This window comes from Carlito syrichta, unplaced genomic scaffold (assembly GCF_000164805.1).
Source record: "Carlito syrichta isolate Samal-C Ts95f unplaced genomic scaffold, Tarsius_syrichta-2.0.1 Scaffold302386, whole genome shotgun sequence".
In the NCBI taxonomy this organism is placed as follows: Eukaryota; Metazoa; Chordata; class Mammalia; order Primates; family Tarsiidae; genus Carlito; species Carlito syrichta.
The window spans coordinates 114,602-134,367 of NW_007246482.1; the positions used below are offsets into that span (position 1 = coordinate 114,602).

Here is a 19,766-nt window from a genome sequence, read left to right on the forward strand (position 1 = left end):
ATTCCGGCTACTCGGAAGGCTGAGGCGGAAGGATCGCTGGAGCCCAGCAGGTGGAGGCTGCGGTGGCCGGGAGCAGCCACTGCACTCCAGTCTGGGCGACAGAGTGAGACTCCATCTCAAAACAAACAAACAAACAAATAAAATTACACTGAGATATCATCTAACTCTAATCGGGATGGCCATCACCAATAACTCAAAAAACAGCAGATGCTGGAGAGGATGTGGAGAAAAGAGAACACTTCTATACTGTTGGTGGGAGTGTAAACTAGTACAACCTCTGTGGAAAACTGTTTGGCGGTTTCTAAAAGATCTAAAAATTGACCTTTCATACAACCCAGCAATCTCCCTTTTGGGAATATATCCAGAGGAACTCAAATCACTCTATGAAAAAAATACCTGCACATGCATGTTTATTGCAGCATTATTCGCAATAGCAAAAACAGGGAACCAACCATGCTGCTCATTGAAAGTACACTGGATAAAGAAAATGAGCTATATTTATATGATGGAACATTATACAGCCATAAAGAAAAACAAAATTATGAACTTTGCAGCAACCTGGATGGAATTAGAGTCTATAATACTCAGTGATTTATCACAGAAACAAAGATATGAGTACCACATGTACTCACTCACTCATAAGTGGACCCTGAGCATTTATCATAATACTATAAGGGACTGGCAGTAAGTGGGACACTTCTGGGGGGAGGTGCATAACATCAATGAGGGTACGTACATGTTATCTGTACAATGATCACGTATGTACCTAACCCTGAACTGTACCCCACATTTTAAAAATAAACAAAGAAAATTAATTAGTGTAATTAATATTAAGCGTAAGAGAAAAAATTACTTAATCAAATCATCCTCATCTTTCAGACCTCCAAATGTTGAAGAGTCCTAGGACTCAGTCTCTTTATATACCTATTCCCCCTTATGACTCCTACACTTCTGTCTCTAGCCAGATCTTTCTTGAATTTCAGACCCATAAACCCAATTGCTTATTAGACATTAACAGGCATTTCCAACTGAACATGTCTAAAGCCAAACGCCTGCTCTTACTCCTCAAACCTGTTCTTTCTGCAATTCAGTAAGTGGAAACATCATTCTTGCAGTTGCTTAGACTAAAAACCCTTGGGATCATCTAAATCCTTGCTTTTCTTTCACACCCCATATCCAATCCGTCAGCAAATTCTGTTATTTCTTCCTCTAAAATATCCCCAGAACCTGTCCCTTTCTTACCGTGTCCCCTGATACAATTCTAGTCTGAGTCATCCTTTTACCTGGGTTATTACAATAGTTGCCAAACTGATCTTCCTGCTTCTATCCTTGCACCCTTACTATTTTCTGCCTAACAGTCACAACTCTTTTTTTTTTTTTTTCTCAAAACAGTCCAATGAACCCCACTCAGAGTAACATCCAGTTTTTACCAGTGCCTGTAAGTCCCCATGTGATGTGGTCCTTTGCTACTTTTCTGTGCTTTTTCCAGTCACCCGTCTGGTTCATATCACCTTATTATCCTTCTTGCTGTTCCTCCAAAATACCAACAATAGTCTATACTTGGTTTTCCCTTTTCCTGGAACAGCAGCATATGGCTTGTTCTCTCATTTCTTTAGGGCTCTGATCAAATGCCACCTTATCAGTCTCTGAGGAGCATATATAATAGATTCCTATCCACCCACACATTCTTCCTCCCCTCTATCTCCTTGATTTTTCTTCAAGGTCCTTATAGCTTTCTGACCATTTAAAACTTGCATGTTTGTTTTTCTATCTTTCTCAGCAGAAGGTAAATTTCTGAGGACACGGATTTTGTCTGGTTTTGCCTAGAATAGTGCTTTGGACATAGGTGCTCAAAAAGTATTTGCTGAGTGAATGAATGAACTACTGGGTCAGGAGTTAAGAATTTGGGATCAGATATAAGATAACCCTGATTTGACTCCTAGTTATGTCCAAGTGACCCTGGATAGGTTACTTACCCATGTTTTATGTTTTCTCATCTATTAAATAGAGATAATAATGCTCACCCCATAGGACTGATATAAGGATTAAAGGAATGTATGTAATGTGCTTAATATACAGTGACTTGGTACAAAAGTGCTCAATATATGACAGTGTTATGTAATATGGAAAGATGGCCTAGATTTGGACTCAAAAGCTCTCAGTTACACTGATGACCCCATATTGACTGCATGATTTTAGACCAGTCACCTCTCTCACATTAACTCACTCAATTGAGTTAAATCACTCAATTAACTCACTCAGCTATGAATCAGGTGCTGGGTAAAAAAGATGGCTAAGATGTAGTCACTTCCCTTGAATCTTGGATTGGTCACTTAACCTGAGCCTCAGTCTCCTCAACTGTCAAACGGGGTACTATAATACCTGCCTTGCAGCTTTGTTTTGAAGATTAAATGAGTGACCTTGTGAAAATAGTGTCTAGCACAAAGCAACCACTCATTATGATTACAATGATTCTAGTCTGGAGGAGGGGTAAGAGCATCTAAGCAAAAAACTGCAATAGAGTACAATAGAGCAAAAGCCAAAAGAAGAATGCCTCCAAAACCAGGGACTGTCCACAACTAGGAAATTATATGATGATCAGGAATTTTAAAATTCTGTTATGTCTGTGATAACTTAGCTTTCTACCACTACTCTCGAGGGAGTTAGAAAGACAGAATTTTTCTGCTGAGTTGATTAACTGTGATTCAAAACTTTTAGGGTCAGAGTGTAGGGTCTCAGATAATATTTCTTAAAACGGGGTCAATGGATGCACTGGGAGGGTAAGACAGTTCCTTCCACTCTGCCACCGCCCCGCCCGACCTCAAAGTTAACGTGTCACTTAAATTTGAGAACGTCATCTGAACCCCCAGAAGGCAAAAGCAGAAAGTAATACCCTGCATGAAGTTACCACTTAAGCCGAGGGTGTGTTTTATAGCGGCGCTGTAAGGGACCAAATGTCAGAACTGGACAGTAAAAGGTGGTCCTGGAGGCTGAGTAGGAGCTCCCCAGGTGAGAAAGGGAATGTCGCCTTTGGAGAGAGAACGAGAGTTAAGATGTGGAGGCGTGAAAGGGCATGTGGGTAGCCTGGAAGAACAGAAAAGAAGCTTTGGGGGGGGTGGGCAGCCAGGGAGCGGAACATGTATGGAGGAAAAGTGCGGCCTTGGGCCTACCAGGTGGAGGAAGAAGCCCCCCTCCCATACCCAGGTGATGACCTCTCAGCGTCAGTGGCCCCTCGGGATCCCCCTCTAAGGCATCGCAGCGGCTGGGCTCCTTCTGGTTCCCGCCACTCTTCTCTTACCTCGTCTTCCAGCCTTTCCCTCACTCTCCCGCCTCCTGTGCTCCGCCGGAAGTGACGTGCTAGTAAGCGCGCCGTGCGGCGCCAGAAAAGTTCTGCGGGAGCGGGAGAAAGGGTTCCGGTGAGTCCATTGCGCCGGCGTGCAGACTCCAGCGGTCAAAGCGCCTTCCGGGGGCTGGGGGAGCCTCGCTCCTTCCCTCGGCCTGTCTCCTTCGAAGTACCCTGAGCGAGGTTCAGGGAGGCTGCCGTCGCCAAAGGAACATCTTTCTACAGCTCCGACGCCTCTGGGTGCCCAGCTACTCCGGCTCTTGCCCTTTGACCCTGTTCGCGGCGGGGTGAGAGGTCGGGTGGCCATCTTGTGGCGGGCGCGGGCGGCTGTTACTGCGGAGACCCATCCCTTCCCCCTCCTTGCACCTCTGGCAGTCCGTCAATCGGGAAAGAGTCCCGCGGTCTGTCAGGCGAGGCCCCGGCCTCGTGCGGTCGCTCTCCCAGCCGCACTGGGCGGCCTGGTCCGCTCCTTGCCGGGCCTAACCGCCGCCACCATGTCCTCTTTCTCTGAGTCGGCGCTGGAGAAGAAGCTCTCAGAGCTGAGTAACTCTCAGCAGAGCGTGCAGACCCTGTCCCTGTGGCTCATTCACCACCGCAAGCACGCGGGGCCCATCGTCTCCGTGTGGCACCGAGAGCTCCGCAAAGGTAAACATCCTCCCCACCCCCTCGTCCCTCCCGGGCTTGTCCTTTCCCGCTCACTCCCCGGGCCCTCTAGCTTCTCAGTTGAGCGTTGCTCTCCAGGCCTGGGCCTGTAATCGCGCTTCTGGGATTGAAAACAATGTTATCCCCCTTCTTGGAGAAGGGAACTGAGGTCCAGGAAGGTTCAAGGTACTTGTCGGAGGTTCCACGAACTGGGGCTCAGGTGCCCAGACTTCCAGTTCATCAAGCTGTTTTCCCTGAGGCTCCCCTTGACATTTGTGACTTTTATATTATTTCAACTGCATTTCAGCCCCATTGGACGGGACTGGCTCTAACCTGTTAGTGCCAGTCCCTGTGCTGGGCTTTTGGAATAAGACCCAGCGGACTCTGAGGTCAAACAGCCCGTATCGGGTCCTGCTAGCTGAGGGATACTGGGTATCTGGGTATTTCTTCATCTCCCTGTGCCTATATTTCTTTTCTGTAAAACAGACAGGATAGCGGTCCCGTACAAAACCTTTACAACTTTCCAGTCACTATAGCAAGACCTTTGTGTATATTTTCGTACCCAGTCCTCAGAATAACCCTGTGAAATGGGCAGTCTCTTCTATCTCAGAGAGCTTAAGGGGCTGCACCACCCAGACCTGACCTGTCAGGACCTCTCCTGCAGCTGCCATTGATTTCAGGCCCTGCTCAGGATCTGACATTCACTGAGCTCACTCTGTTATGTGCCAGGCACTGGATTGGACGCAGTAGCATGTTGTCTCTGCCAGATGCCTGGAATTTAAGTCTGACTTTGCTACTTACTGACCTGTCTTACCCTGTCTGCTCTTTGGTTTCTTTGTCCATGAGATGAGCATGAGATAACTGATATTTATTGTGCCTTTATTGTATCCCAGGTAGTGTCGATATCTTTACATACATTGTCATTTTTTAAAAAGTTCTCAGAACCCAGTGAAGTAGGAACTTTGCAAATGAGGTAAAACTGAGGGGCTCAAACAACTAGTTGTGGTGAAGAGTAAACAGGATAATCCATATGAACATTTAGCATGGTGACAGGCACAGTGGAGGCATTCGGTAAATTATGGTGAGATGGGACTGTTGATTACTCGGTGTGAGGCATGCATGGTCTTTGCCTTCAAGTTTCTTACAGTCTGGGGGGAAAGATTGGTACCTACACTCCTACCTGGTGCTTTGATGAGTTTGATAACAGAAGACTGAAAAATGAAGCTCCAAGCTATTTTGGGCACTCTGTGCAGTAGGCCTTTATAGCTTAGGAAGTGACTTTACAGATGAGGAAACTAAAGTGGCTATGTGGCATTTTCAAGGCCTTTGAAGTGGTGAAGCTCAGACTACATCAGGCTGGCAGACACCAACATCCAGGATTTTTTAGGAGACCCAGTTCTAGACCTCTAGCAGGGGTCCCCAAATATCTCATGTGCTGTACTATACTGAGATAGAGATCTCCTCACCCTCTTCAGGCAGTTAGGGGGTAGATCTTGGGGCTCCTAATGCCTACTTCATATACCCCACTATGCCATTCAAATACTTATAATATCTGCTGAGATGTAAGAAAAACTCTAGAGAATCCTATTTGGTGGGATCTCAGAGACAAAGTCAGTCTCAAATGTCATTTTTGTGTGTGTGAAGCATGCTTGATTCCTCACCTCACCCTATTTGAATTATTGGAAAATAATAATTTAAAGAGTTCTTTGATTTATGACCCTTTATTCCTAATCTCATATGATAGAGCTTTATGTTGCAAGTAGGCCAACATTATTATCCCCATATTATACATGAGACGACAAGGATACAGAAGTTAAGTACCTTGCTCAGGGGCATACAACTGGAACATGAGCCCAGGCTGTCTGATGCCAAAACTTTGCTTTTTCAAGTACTCAGTGAACTTAATAAGTGAAGGTGGTCATCTGACTCCAACCAAACCTGTAGTGCTTTCATTTGTTAGAATTAATCAATGTCTCCCACCCCATCACGCCAATTTAGCATTTACTTTATTCCTACTAGTTAACTTATTTGAATAGTTATGTCTTTTTCATTAGATTGTGTTTTGAGAGAGAAACTGGACCTTCTTGTTTCTCTGTAACACCACAGCACATAGCGTGTTACACGGTTACACAGTTAAAAAACAGTTTAGTTAGCCAAGGATGGTGGCATGTACCTGTAGTCCTAGCTACTTAGGAGGCTGAGGCAGAAGAACCACTTGAGCCCAGGAGTTTGAGGCAGGAGTGAGCTGTGATGGCACCACTGCACCCAGCCTGGGCAACAGAATGAGACCTTGTCTCTAAAAAAATAAAATACAATTGAAAAAGAATAGTTCAGTAGTTAAATCATGGTCTCTGATATGATTTTCATGGTTGAGTAAGGAATCTGAACAGTACTAAGTACAGTACAACTTTCTGTGATAACAGCAGTGTTTCATATCTTTGGTGTTCAGCAAGGTAGCCACTTGCCATATGTGGCTATTGAACACTTAAAATGTGTGACTGAGAAACTAAAATTTTAAATAGATATAATTGAAAATTCAGTTTTCCATTTTTGCTAGCTGTAGTTCAAGTTTTCCAACAGCCACATGCAGCTGGTGGCTGTCATATTGAACGGTGCAGAGCTAGAAGATGCCTTCCAAGCATCAAGACCCAGCTTTCCAATATCTAAGCTTCCTTCATGAGTGGAAAATGCCTACACACTAAGGTGGAAAAGAATTTTGTACCCTAATGTTCAGAGTGACTAGCCCTTAGATAGTCTCTAGGGTCAAGTCATTTCCTCTGAGGTGCTCACAGACTGTCTCTAAGATGCCTTCAGAACATTTCTAATGTGTTATCTTTCCACGTTCTAGAAATAATTATTTTTTTTGAGTCAGAGTCTTACTCTGTCACCCAGGCTGGAGTCATGGCCACCACAGCCTCTACTTGCTGGGCTCAGGCGATCCTTCCACTTCAGCCTTCCAAGTAGCTGGAACTACAGGTGTGGGCCACTACGCCCAGTTAATTTTTTTGATTTATTGTAGAGATGAGGTCTTGCCATCTTCCCCAGGCTGGTCTTGAACCTGTGGGGTCAGGCAGTCCTCTCACCTCAGCCTCCCAAAGTGCTGGGATTATAGGCATGAGCCATCACACCCAGCTAGGAATAATTCTAAATTTATCCCTTTGGGCTCTATTCTGAGTAGAACTTCTTTTCTTTATGGAGTAGTTCGGTGTCAAATACTCTTAGATGAGTATTTTTTAGTGATGTTTTGTATCTTGGCCTGAGTGTAGGTAAATAGGCCTTTTTTCCAAAATTTACTTTAAGACTTTAGATACCAAAACCAGCCAAACAAGTGAAGATTTTTGATTAGCCAATTGTTTAAACTTTGCTCAACAACTAGTATGATCAATTTGGAATGAGCATAGGTGGGGGCTGAAAGAATCTATTTTGTCATATGGGAACGACATCTGAACAGGTGAGTTGTCTGTCACCCATGGTTGGAGTGGAGGGGTGTATGTGTTGTATGTTTTGCAATTGTGTTTGCCCTGGAGCTCTAGTGTTTTGTCATACATGGTGCACACATGGTGCTTATATTGACTGTTGAGGATTCTGGGTGTGGAGGGAGACAGTTTCTCTTTATAATAAATTCCCGTTGTTAAGTTTGGGGATGATGGAAAATTAACACTGTAGTTGGTGAAAACCTTGACTCTCTTAGATATTTTATTTGTAATACTGAAAATGTATCAGGTCCAGATTTGAATGTCCAAATCGGGATTTTTACAATATAGATTCTAGGTTTTTTAACATGAAGTATGTGGAATTTGTAAAGCTTCACTTAATCAAATTTGCATTGCTGAAGTTCCATTTTACTTACGAATCTGCCAACTTTCATGACATTGTAGACATGGTAACTTTACTTACTGCAATTTCCCACAACAAGGTTTGCTTTAACCAACAAAAAAGTTTTTTGGCTGGGTGCGGTGACTCATGCCTATAATCTCCGCATTTTGGGAGACTGATGCAGGAGGATTGCTTGAGCCCAGGAGTTTGAGACCAGCCTGGCCAACATAGCAAGATCTCGTCTCTTTTAAAAAAATAGAAATTATGGCCTGTGCCTGTAGTCCCAGCTGAGGCTGTGGAGAGCCATGAGTGTGCCACTGTACTCCAACCTGGGTGACAGAGTGAGACTCGGACTCAAAAAGAAAAAAAAACTTTCTGCCATAATCATACTTTTGTAGCAACAGTAGGTATTGTAACTATTGACATTTTTGTTTTGCTTTTAAATAATAATTCAAACAGTTACGGAAAGCTCCAGATTCACAATATCCTCATCATTTGGCAATGTAAACTAGGTTATAACCATAAGTTACAAGATTAAGACAGATTTCAAGATATTCATATTTAATTTTATTAACATTTCAAGACATCAGTTTAAAGTATAATGTACTTATTACCTTTACCTTTAAATCGGGTTATTCTCCTCTACCTACATTTTAAAATGTCAGGTCTTATGTGTGCTGTGTCAGAGCTTATACATGCTTTATACATTTCAAAAGACTAGCTAGAGCGAGGACTAGAGAGACTAAAGCAAGGACTACTTACTCAGGTGTGTGTAAAGGCTGAGGTGGAGCTTGCCTGAGTTTTTCAGGTACTTTAGCACTGGAAAAAACTTTATGTTTTGGAATATCTGATTATGTTCTTATTTATTTCTCTTAAAAGAAAACTGGGACAAAAATGGTAGTGATGTAACTTTATGGTTGAGAAGTTATGTGCATAGAAGCCAGGAAGTTCAGTAATGTCCCCCCGAGCAACTGTAACTCAGACATATTGCATGAGACTTTTATGGTTTAATATATGATACCATATAGAGTAATAGGAAATACTACATTTCATATAAATAAGAGAAGAATTATGGTTTTTCTGGGAGCCATAATTTCACATATCCAGATTTCAGATGTGTGTAAATTTTCATTAATAATGTAGTATTAATGTATATTTGTATTTGAGATAAATATCTTTTGGTGCATCTCAAGATTCCTCTGTGTCATTGACTGTGGTTATTGGAGTACCAGAGAGAAATTCTCAGTTTAGGAACATAAATTACAAGAAACAATTTTAAAATTGAAACCTAAGTTAGTCTTTCATTATAAAATATTTGATAACTAAGTATGAGTCAGAAATGTTCCCCTTTGCAGTAGAATAAATAAAAGCCTTGGTTTTAACATTAATATTTTCTTTGGATTATCTTCATTTTGACTGCCAGTTAATTACCTTGGCTAAAATAACATAAGTGAAGATGGCCTGCTCTTTTTATTTTTGAAATTGTATTTCTAAGCCTATTTTTTAAAGTTGTCTTTTTAAACATAGCTACTTGATCTCAAGTAGGTAATGCTTGTCTCAATGTTCTTTAGGAGTAGCTGAGGGCAAAAGAATTCTGAATTGAGAATTTTTTTGGTGTAAGTTAAATTATCCTCTTTTCTTTTTTTCAGCCAAATCAAATAGAAAGCTTACTTTTCTGTACTTAGCGAATGATGTCATCCAAAACAGTAAAAGGAAAGGACCTGAATTCACTAGAGAGTTTGAATCTGTCCTTGTGGATGCTTTTTCTCATGTTGCCAGGTACGTAGTCTGTTTTGTTTTTAAATGCCTTACCTTTTCCAGCTTTTTATTCTTTCCTTTTCTGTGATAGTCTTTGTAAATTGACAACTTCCTACTTCACAGAGTTGTATCGAGGCAAATTGTGGTTTTATGTTTTGTTGGGTCCTTAAGAACTGAGACATGTAAACATTTTGATATATTAAAGAAATTCAGCCTCACAGTTGAAGCACATCTTTCCCCCCCAGATGTATTCTTAATGAATTTATTTCTCAAGTATGGTATTTTCCTTGGTTTGGTTGAGTTACCTTATTAGCTTATGATCAACACATAGCTAACTAGTAAGGAAGCCTTTTAGTAATATAACCTTAATAGCAAGAAATTAGTTGCCAGTTGCCGTCTTTTTTACTTCTGAATTTCTAGATTTTTTTTGCTAAAAATAGTAGTCATTATTGTAGCTGCAAGAATAGTAATTATGAGTATGAATTGTGGGTGCTTTCTCTGGCTATGTTATAGTAAACCTGCTGCTATTGTGTTTTATGTCAGAGGAGTGAAGCATGGACTACACATGTAGCTAATAACATAGAAAGCATACATTGTATTAAAAGTCTTGGAAATCATTTTTCTTCATGTGTAAACAAAAGCTTTCTGTAGGCATAAATTAGGTGCCCAGGAAAACCAAAGAAAAACTATTCAGTAGAAAATTATGTTTGTAAGTAAACATGAAAATAAATATATCTTTTCAAAAATAAGTTGAGAAAGATGAATAGGAGACTAGTGGGTTAAACAAAGATTGTTTTAGAGTCTAAAATGTAAGTGAAAGTCCTTAAATGAGAAATGAAGTCCTGCATTCCTTATCGGAGTTGAAAAGTTTAAAAGAATAAAATTAGAAGTCAAAGAGAAAAGCTTTCTAGAGATGAAAAAGATTTTTGGTGGTCAACTACATACCTGGCTCGTCTTTTCATGAACATGGACACTGAAGTAGCAGAATGTGTTACTAACTTGAAAATAATACTGAATCTTCATAACAGAAAGCTTAGAATAGATTATTTGAATAGCTGTCTAAAATTGGGGACAGGGGTTTTTGTTTTGATGAGATTTAGTTCACAGCTTCTTAGACATTGGCTATAGCTTTGCCTCAAACACTGGATGTGTTATTTAACTTTTTGAGCCCAAATTTCCTAATTGGCTGAAAGGGGAGGACACTGCCTGTCTCATTAGAGTCATTGTGAGACTAAAGTAAGACAGGTTGTCTGCAAGTACATAGTGCAATGCCTGAATCACATTCTTTGCACAGTCAGTGGAATATACTCGATTATAAGCTCCGTGAAGGGAAGGACTGTTTCTTTTTTGCTCTTTGCTATATTTCAGGCACCTAGTCAAGTGTCTGGCACAGAGTTGCTGGTTTACGTAGCTTGAGGGAATACTGTTTATATAGCCTCAATGTAAATGATGTCCCTGGAGTTAGGCAACATTGTGGTCTGCTTGGCACAGTCTAGGGATCCAGTAAATGTTTGTCAAATTAATTAATTAACATTAACTTATTGGGGGAGAGATTTGGTCTAGGGAATTGGATAGAATGATTTCTTTTTAAAATTGCACTTATTTAAAAATGGATCACTAATCTTCTGCTGCCCTGAAATGTGAAAGGGTAAATGGAAAGTGCTGGGAAAAGGAATAGGCAATACCAGGATTAAAGTCTCTTTTTTTTTTTTTTTTTTTTTTTTTGAGTAGGAGGCTTACTCTGTCTTGCAGACTGGAGTACACTTTCATGGCCACTGCAGCCTCAACCTGGGCTCAGGTGATTCTTCCGCCTCAGCCTTCCAAGTAGCTGGAACCACAGGCTTACACCACCATGCCTGGATAACTTTTTTATTTGTTGTGGAGACAAGGACTCACCAAGTTGCCCAAGCTGGTCTCAAACCCCTGGACTCAGGCAGTCCTCTTGCCTCCACCTCCCAAAGTGTTGGGATTACAGGCATGTACACCACTCCTGGCTTAAACAGTCTCTCTCTACTTGGGAACATCTTAAATCTCTCCAGGAGGCACTGTAAAAGCAGCTTGACAGATTCCATGGCATTGTGGAATCTTCTCAATACAAAATAAAATAAAATAAAAAATCCAAGTTCTTTTCTGTTTACATTCTTCTAGTTCTTTTAAGTTTCTGCTTGGGTATCAGATTCAGGATTCCCATGTTTTCAAACTTCTTTCCCTACCTCATTATTGGAACATAAAGTCCAACAAACTCTACTTAATCCTGATGCACCTTATCAATACTAAGACTAACCTGATTAATATAAGGGAGGCGCCCCAAAAACCTGGAATTTATTTATGTAAAAAAATTATATATTCTTACATGTTTAAGCTTCAGTTGCCTTCAAAGTACTCTCCTTTTGATGCAGTATACCTACCGAGATGCTTTTTCCACTGCTCCAGTTTTTGAATGCATCAATTTTGATGCCTTTTAGTGCTTCTGCCATTTTTTGTTTCATCTTTTCCACATCGGCAAAAAGTTGTCCTTTGAGTACTTTCTCATCAGGGAAATTAAAAAAAGGTTGCTCAGGGTGAGATTGGGTAAATAGGGAGGGTGGGGCATGGGGGTCATGCTGTCTTTGGGTCAAAAACTGCTGAGCACTCAGTGCAGAGTGGGCAGGTGTGCTCATAAATCTTCCTTCATAAATGGGCTAACACGTTGAGAGATTCTCCACATAAAATTCACTGAAGCCAAACGCAGCCTCAAACAAAACCACTAGGTGCGCTGATGTAGATGGGTTCTTAGAACACTTAGCTAGTGGGGGGAGCCTGTAGCACAGGGGCCTGCCCGCCAAAAGATAATTCTGGGTTTCTTTTGGGTCACCCTTGTATATGCATTCTGTATGCTTTTTCTCTGACTAGCTGATAAACAAAGATTGTTGACCCATTAATATTGATCAGATTGATTAGGGATATCTTTATGATAACACCCTCTTCCTTCCCCCATAAACAAGCAGGAACTTAAGTTAGAGAAAGCTGCCAAGTTCATAGGGTAGATTTGACTTGAAGAGCTATTGAATTAACTGGGCTGCAAACTTGTTTTCCACACAAGTACCTTCTTGTTTTCTTCTCAGTTCAGAGACAGTTGTACATGTCTTTTTTCATTCAGCACATATTAGTGCCTTCTATGTGCCAAGTACTGACCTAGAAACTAGAGGAGCTGCAGTGAAAAGGCAGGAAAAGACAGTTAAATGAACAGGATACTTTTAGATAGTAATGGACATAATGAAATGGAATGATGTTCTAGAATGGGATCTCTTCTAGGCAGCGTGATTAAGGAAGGCCTCTCTAAAGAAATGACATGTGAGGTAATCATGCAGAGCAGGAGCAGCTATTAAGAAGAACTCAAGATAGAAATAATCTTGGCATGTTAAGAGAAACAGAATGAAGGCTGGTGTGGTTGAGAACAGAGTGAGCATAAGAAAAGTATCATCAAGATGAGGTCAGAGAGGTAGACAGGCACCAGCCACATATACCCTGTAAGCCTGGGAGAGTTTGGGTTTTATGTTGATGGCATGTTAATGAAGATTTTAAGCAGGGGGATGACGTCTTCCAGCATTCACTGAAAGAGTGGCTTGCTGTGTAGCATGGATTGTAAAGGCCCAAGGGAGGGGCAGAGACAGGAGCATGGAGGATATTGCTGTGGAGCAGGCTAGAGAGGACATTGGCTAGATCTCGAGCAGTGAGAAGACAACAATAGCTTCTATTTGTTGAATGCTTAATTATTGTATGGAGTCCCTCCTCCTCCTATATGAATAAACCCCACCATGGCAGCAGTCTTGTGATTAACCCACCCATCTGCCTGCTGTCCATCACCTGACATCAGTACCTGTACTTGTCTGCCCCTTTGTGATGATGTGGAGCAGACTATCACCCAGTCACCTTAACGATCTTCCCTCATCTAGGGGAATGGTTAAAAGGACTCAACCACAAGCAGCTAGCGGCCATTGCCTTGCTAGACTCTGGTGTGACCATGCCATTTTTGAGCTATGGCTGTCACCATGCCTCCTGGCTTTGGTCCCCTCCCCTACCTTGGGGAGGTGAATCTTCTCTCTTCTCTTTCTCTCTCTAATTTACTTTTAAATAAACTTTTCTTTCTTTAAAAAAAAAGATTTTATAGGAGTTGAGTAAGAAGCTGATAGAGGAAAGATAAATCAAAGATGGTTTCTAGGTTTTTGAAGTAAGTAGATGGCTGCTGGTGGTGTTTTGAGCTGATGATTGGGGAAAAGACTTGGTGGTAAAGAGCTTTGTTTTGGCCAGATTAAATTTGAGATGGCTAGTAGGTATTCTAAAGTGTGATGCCTCAGTAGAGAATTAATTTCTGGAGACATAAATTTGAGAATTACCACTGTACACATGATATTTATTGTTGTTGTATTGGGGGTCCGCAGGCCAATCCTAGATTTGATGACTGCCTAGGGGGACTCACAAGGCTTATCATAATAGTCATATTCACAGTGATGATTTATTACAAAGGACACAAAGTGAAATCTGCAGAGAGTAAGGGTGCATGCAGAGAAGACTGGAGTTCTCTAGGCGTGAGCTTCCAAGAGTCTTCTCCCAGTGGAATCACACAGACATACTTAATTCTTCAGTATTGAATTGTGACAACATGCTTGGGGTGTAATCTGTCAGGGAAGATCATTAGAGCCTTTAGTGCCCAGAGTTTTTATTGGAATTGGTCATGTAGCCACCCTCTGCTAAAATTCTAGGATCCCAGAAAGAAAGCAGGTGTTCATTAAAGCTTCTGCCCTTCGTAGGTCTACCATAGGCCTACTGTGCATGGAATAAAACAGAAATACACATATTACTGTGGTTGACCAAAGAAGTACAGAGGAAGAAAGAGCCCCCAAAGCTGGCTTAGCAAGGTTTCAGGTATTCAGCCAACACTTCAGGCAGCAATTCTGTGTGTGTGTGTGTGTGTGTGTGTGTGTGTGTGTGTGTGTGTGTAATATACAGTTTTCATTCTTAAGGTCAGTTTTGCCATCGGTATTGAAAAATGGTCAATGACTGAATTTATAATGAATCAGTTAAAATACACACTAAGTGTTCAACATAACCATCTTTTGCTTTATTCCTAGATTGGTGGCAGATTTTTTTGTCTTTTCTTAAAGATTTCTCAGTTTAGGATGGAGTTAGTATAACCTGAAAAGATAGCTCCTTCTGTTATAAAATTGCTTTATTGCTTTAGTTGTATCTGATTCCAGGTGCTAAAGTGATTTCCAGTTCACTGGAGCTATTTACTTCAAAAAAACCTCATCAGTAGAAAGATTTCTTGACTATTTTATCTATAATTTATCTAGCAAAACTTTGATTTACTGCAGTACTCAAGGAAGTAACCTATCCTGGTTAATTACATTCACTAATTGAACTAAAACCCCACTTTTTGCAGAATTTTAGTGGTTAAAGCCTTTTGAAAATGTTTTATGATCATAACAGGTTTTAGTATCAGTTTTCACTGTATAAAAATGTGGCTGAAACTGTACTCAAAACCAGTCTTAGTCTTGAGTCCCAAATGTCTCCAGCAGTGGTGGATGGCAGGTTGGTGTTGTGGACCTCTCACCCTCCTTTTAACTAAATCTAAATCATTCATAAGAATTTGTTTTTACGATTGGTTTCTCTTTCTTTTAAGTCTACAGAGGATCTGCAGCAAACAGAATTTATGTTAAAAGTACCAACCAGTTAATTAAGTTCTGATTAGTTGCAGTTTGGTTATATTAGTTATAGTGGCTTTATTTTTCTAAGCCACACTTTTTTTCTTTCCGAGTTGGAGTCTCACTCTGTCACCTGGCCTAGAATGCAGTAGCACACTCATGGCCACTGCAGCCTCAACCTGCTAGGCTCAGGTGATCCTCCTGCCTTAGCCTTTCAAGTAACTGGAACTGTAGGTACATACCACTACACCAGGCAAATTTTTTGATTTATTGTAAAAAACAAGGTCTCACCAAGTTGTCTGGGCAGGTCTCGAACTTCTGTACTCAGACAATCCTCTTGTCTTGGCCTCTCAAAGTGCTGGGATTACAGACATGAGCCACCACACCTGGCTTCATACTTTATTTTTCTAAGCCATATATTTGATCACATCAGGGCCTTCTTATTACCTACAGGCCACATCCTTAATATGGCATTCAGGGCCCTCTAAAATCTAATTCCACTCTTTCAGATTCTTCTGTTGTTTCCACAAATCACCCCATGTGCCTCAGCTACCTGAATTACAGCTTCTTCTTTCTCTTTGCCTTGTTCCTTTTTGGAGGGTCCACTCGTAGGAGAGGCGATAGCATGAACCAAGTCACACGCGCAAGAGGGTGAGTTCTGAGTAGAAAATACATATGGTTGAGTGAAGTTTCAGGTAGAATAGGAAAAGGAGATGAGGCTAAAGAGATCTGAAAGGCTACTGGGCTAAGCCCTGGTGGTCAGGACCTAGGCCTTATTCTTTGTACTCCAGGCACATGGCATTTCATAAACCTACATTGATTGAGCTGGGGAGTGTTTAGTTGATTCCTGACATGAATGACCTTGATGAGGGAAGATGATTGTTGCAAGGTAAGTAAGTGTGTGGCCTGCTGAGACCTATGTAAATGTTTTTGAAAAAGATTATGCTGTAACAAATATTTATTGTGCTTGTTCTAAGGCATATAGCAAGAGGGAAAAGGGAAACCCCTGACCTTGTGGAAATTGCATTCAAATGGAAAGGCTAAACAGAAAGCAAACTGTATAGCATATCAGAAGATAAGTTGCATGGGGAAAAATGAGCTAGAGGCAGGTGGTCTAATTTTCAACATGGAGATTGGGGAAGGACTCATTGAAAAGTTGATGAGTGACTAAACATATGCTCGAAGAAAGAAAGGGGATGAGCCATGCAACCATTATGGGGAACTATGGGCCCAGGTAAGGCCGACATTTAAGTGCAAAGGTCCTGAGGCAGGACAAGAGAGCTATTGCAGCAGGAGTGGGGCAGAAAGGGTGGGTAGAAGATGAGGCCAGAGAAATAATAAAGGGCCGAGTTGAGAAAGGACTTGAAGGCTGTATAGACTTTACAAAGCCCTTCGTAAGGGCTTTTACTTTTATTCTGAGGGAGAATGGGAAGAAATGTTGGTGAGTTTGAACAAAGGAGTGACATGGTCTGCTTTAACACAACAGCTAGAATCATGCTTTGAAAACTTGAGAACAGATTGTAGGAGGACAAAGGTGGAAGTGGGGAGACCAGTAATGAGGCTATTGTGGTAATCTAGGCAAGAGATGATAGTGGCTTGGACCAGGTTGATAGCAGAGGGAAAGGTGAGAAGTAGTTCATTTCTGGATGTATTTTGAAGGTGGAATAAAAGTGTTTTTTATCACAAATATAATATAATTGGGTCATATTTTTAAGCTTTATAAACTCAGCAGTAGAAATGTTTCCCCCTTTTTTCCTAACCCTCACCTCTGACTTTAAAAAGTTTAACAAAAAGAGAATTAACTTCTGTATACCCTGGCCCCAATTCAGTGAAATTTGCCACTAAAAATTTTAAGTAGCACAGTCTAACTAGGCTAGGCTGAAATCTCAGCTCCTCTCGAGTTTACAAAAGTGCTGTCAGGGTTAGGGGTGGGCGGCGAGAGTTCCTATCTCTATTGAATTTGGTATGGTTTCTTCTCAAAGTTCTTATTAAAGGTATTTAACTTAGCTACTGAGAAGTTGAGGTATCCCTTCTTGTTTAAAACCGTTCCATATAAGATTGTTGCCACCTAAACAAGTCAGTCTCATAAGACAGAACAATTCACAGAAACACGGTGGTGGTGAGTGAATTCATTTCCCTTTCGGAAAGTCTTCCTCCAGTGTTCTCATCGCTGTCTGACATTTTAGGGTAGGCAGCTGGTTCTCACTGAGTACTGGTTGTAGTCATCTCATATTCAGTTTCACGGAAAAAATTATCCGACTTTTCTGAGGATTGCATTACAAAGGATTGCATTACTTTCTATGTTCTAAGATTATCAATTAGACACCTTTGTGCCAACATGGGCTACAGACTTAGCCCAGAATTAGAATAATTATGAAGTAGCTAATGTTGAGGTCAGTCTTGGCGTATATGTGTGTATGATTGTATTTATACATGTAAATGTGTTGGTGTGTTAGCATTGATGTGTACTGAATTTGTTTTAAAGGTTTTTAATGTTCCCATTTTACATGTGTTTTAAATCATTTTTCAGTTATTAAGAATTTTGGTCCATTTAATTATCAGCAAAATGTTTGGCATTTCAATTAATGTCTTCTTAAGAAGCAAGCTGTCACAATTGATATGATGGATACTTTTATAATTCTCTGTAAAAATCAGCCATTGGCTTTTTGCCCTGTTTGCCCCCTCTTTCAAAGTGGAAAAAAAAGATAGATTACTTCTATGATATGATGCCTTTTTCCCTACCCAGCAAAGGGAAGAATGTAGTTTCTGGTCAAGTTTTGGATATTCAAGTATCGCAATATGTACCATACTCTTCCTTCTGTTTTGAAATATGTAAATCAGTCAGTTGATTTTTTTTTTTTTTTTTTTAAGTAGAACTGTCCTAATTAAAAACAAAAAAATCTTAAGCTTATATATATCTTTTCATCTTTTCTGGGCAGAGAGGCAGATGAAGGCTGTAAAAAACCTTTAGAAAGATTGCTGAACATCTGGCAAGAAAGAAGTGTGTATGGCGGCGAGTTCATACAGCAGCTGAAGCTGTCTATGGAGGACTCCAAGAGCCCTCCCCCCAAAGGTAGAAACATCACCACATGTTTACAGCTCTTGGTCTTTGCCTACTTTCGAATCAGATATGAAAAGCTGCAGTGGGGGTTGCTGTGAACCACCAGCGATTTTATGATTCTTCAGAGAGAGATGATCATAAATGATGGTGAGAATTTACATAGTGTTCGCGGTGTGTAAGCCTGGTTCTAGTCTTCATGCTGTTTATTCTCTCACACCCTAACTTTTTGCTCCCTGTTCTCCTTGGCTCTCTTCTTTCTTTCAGAGATTTTCCTTGCATGAGGAAAAGAATGGCAAAGTTGTTAAGAGTTCTGGTGAACTAGGAAGTACTTTGGACTAGGATTTTTGGCCTTGCCCTGCCATTAACTACTGTAGGATTTTGGCTAAGTTTTTAGCCTTTCAAGAACTTGGTTCATTATATATAGATGTGGCTTTGAGACATACCCTTATGGTATTCAGCACACAGTCTAAAGTTGACTTTGGTCTTTACTGAACCCAGGATATCTTTGAGGAGTGTGTGTGTGGTGTGTGTGTGTGTGTGTGTGTGTGTGTATGTGGTTTTTAATTCCAGTGGCATGACCTGTTTCTTAGCTACAGATCTGACCTGCCCCTACATACGTACTCCTTGCTTGGAGGATCAAGTCCAAGCACTGATAGAATTGAAGACCCTTTATAATCTGAACTGTCCTACTATCCTTGTCTTCCAGATTCTTCTGCCTTACGTATCCATGCTCTTTGGCCACACTGAATTGCCGACGCCCCCCGCCCCCGCGCGCCCCACCCATGCTCTGTTGTTGCCCTTCTTTTGCATCTGCTCTTACCTGTGCCCGCGATGTCCTGCCCCTTTCAAGACTACGGCTCTCATTCCGACGTCTTCCTTTGCTTGTATGGGTGCACGTAGTCTTTCCTTCCTTGTTGTCTAGTAATTTGTACATGCATCTGCTGTAGAACTTGGCCATGAGTAGCATGCGTGACAGGATCACGCCCCTTATTATGTACCCTACCCGATCTCTTCCAGGTCTAAAATTATATGCATTTTACAGCGGGGTAACTTTACTGTAAAACCACAAAATTAGAGACTATGAATGAGATAACTGCTTTCAGACTGTAGGTCATTGTTTTACTAGGAGTTGATAAAATATAATTTTAGGGTCACTGTTGGTAGCTTCTGAAAATCCTACTTTGGATTCTGGTAGTGTTTGTATTGTGTCCTTTGTGGGGTGTTTTTACAGCTTTGGGGAATTATTCAGCATTCTTTACTGCATCAAACAGTTCTGATTTTTTTCTTTTTTCTTTTTATTTTTGCGTTAGTGGTCTCACTCTGTCTCCCAGGCTGGAGTGCAGTGGCACAATCACGACAATTACAGCTCACAGTAGACTTAACCTCCTGGACTCAGATCTGATTTTTTAAAACATCTTTGGTCAAGTAGAAGAGCTCTGGAAGAGGATGATTGAAGCTAACG

The 19,766-nt window shown here is 41.0% G+C and overlaps 2 protein-coding genes across 3 annotated transcripts in view; one reads left to right on the forward strand and one right to left on the reverse strand.

The window, feature by feature from the left end:
* Positions 1-3,360, reverse strand: part of TTI1 (TELO2 interacting protein 1) — a 53,177-nt gene extending 49,817 nt beyond the window's left edge. Inside the window, exon 1 of the mRNA XM_008056516.2 lies at positions 3,299-3,360. The gene's annotated coding sequence lies outside the window, so the exon portion shown is untranslated. The remainder of the gene's footprint in view (positions 1-3,298) is intronic.
* A 27-nt stretch (positions 3,361-3,387) lies between these two features.
* Positions 3,388-19,766, forward strand: part of RPRD1B (regulation of nuclear pre-mRNA domain containing 1B) — a 51,497-nt gene continuing 35,118 nt past the window's right edge. The window contains exons 1-3 of one of the 2 annotated variants that reach the window (XM_008056517.2): positions 3,388-3,988; positions 9,451-9,580; positions 18,183-18,316. In XM_008056517.2, coding sequence (XP_008054708.1) covers positions 3,838-3,988; positions 9,451-9,580; positions 18,183-18,316 — 415 coding nt within the window. In that variant the 5' untranslated portion in view covers positions 3,388-3,837. The remainder of the gene's footprint in view (positions 3,989-9,450; positions 9,581-18,182; positions 18,317-19,766) is intronic. The other variant, XM_021711587.1, reaches the window with a different exon arrangement.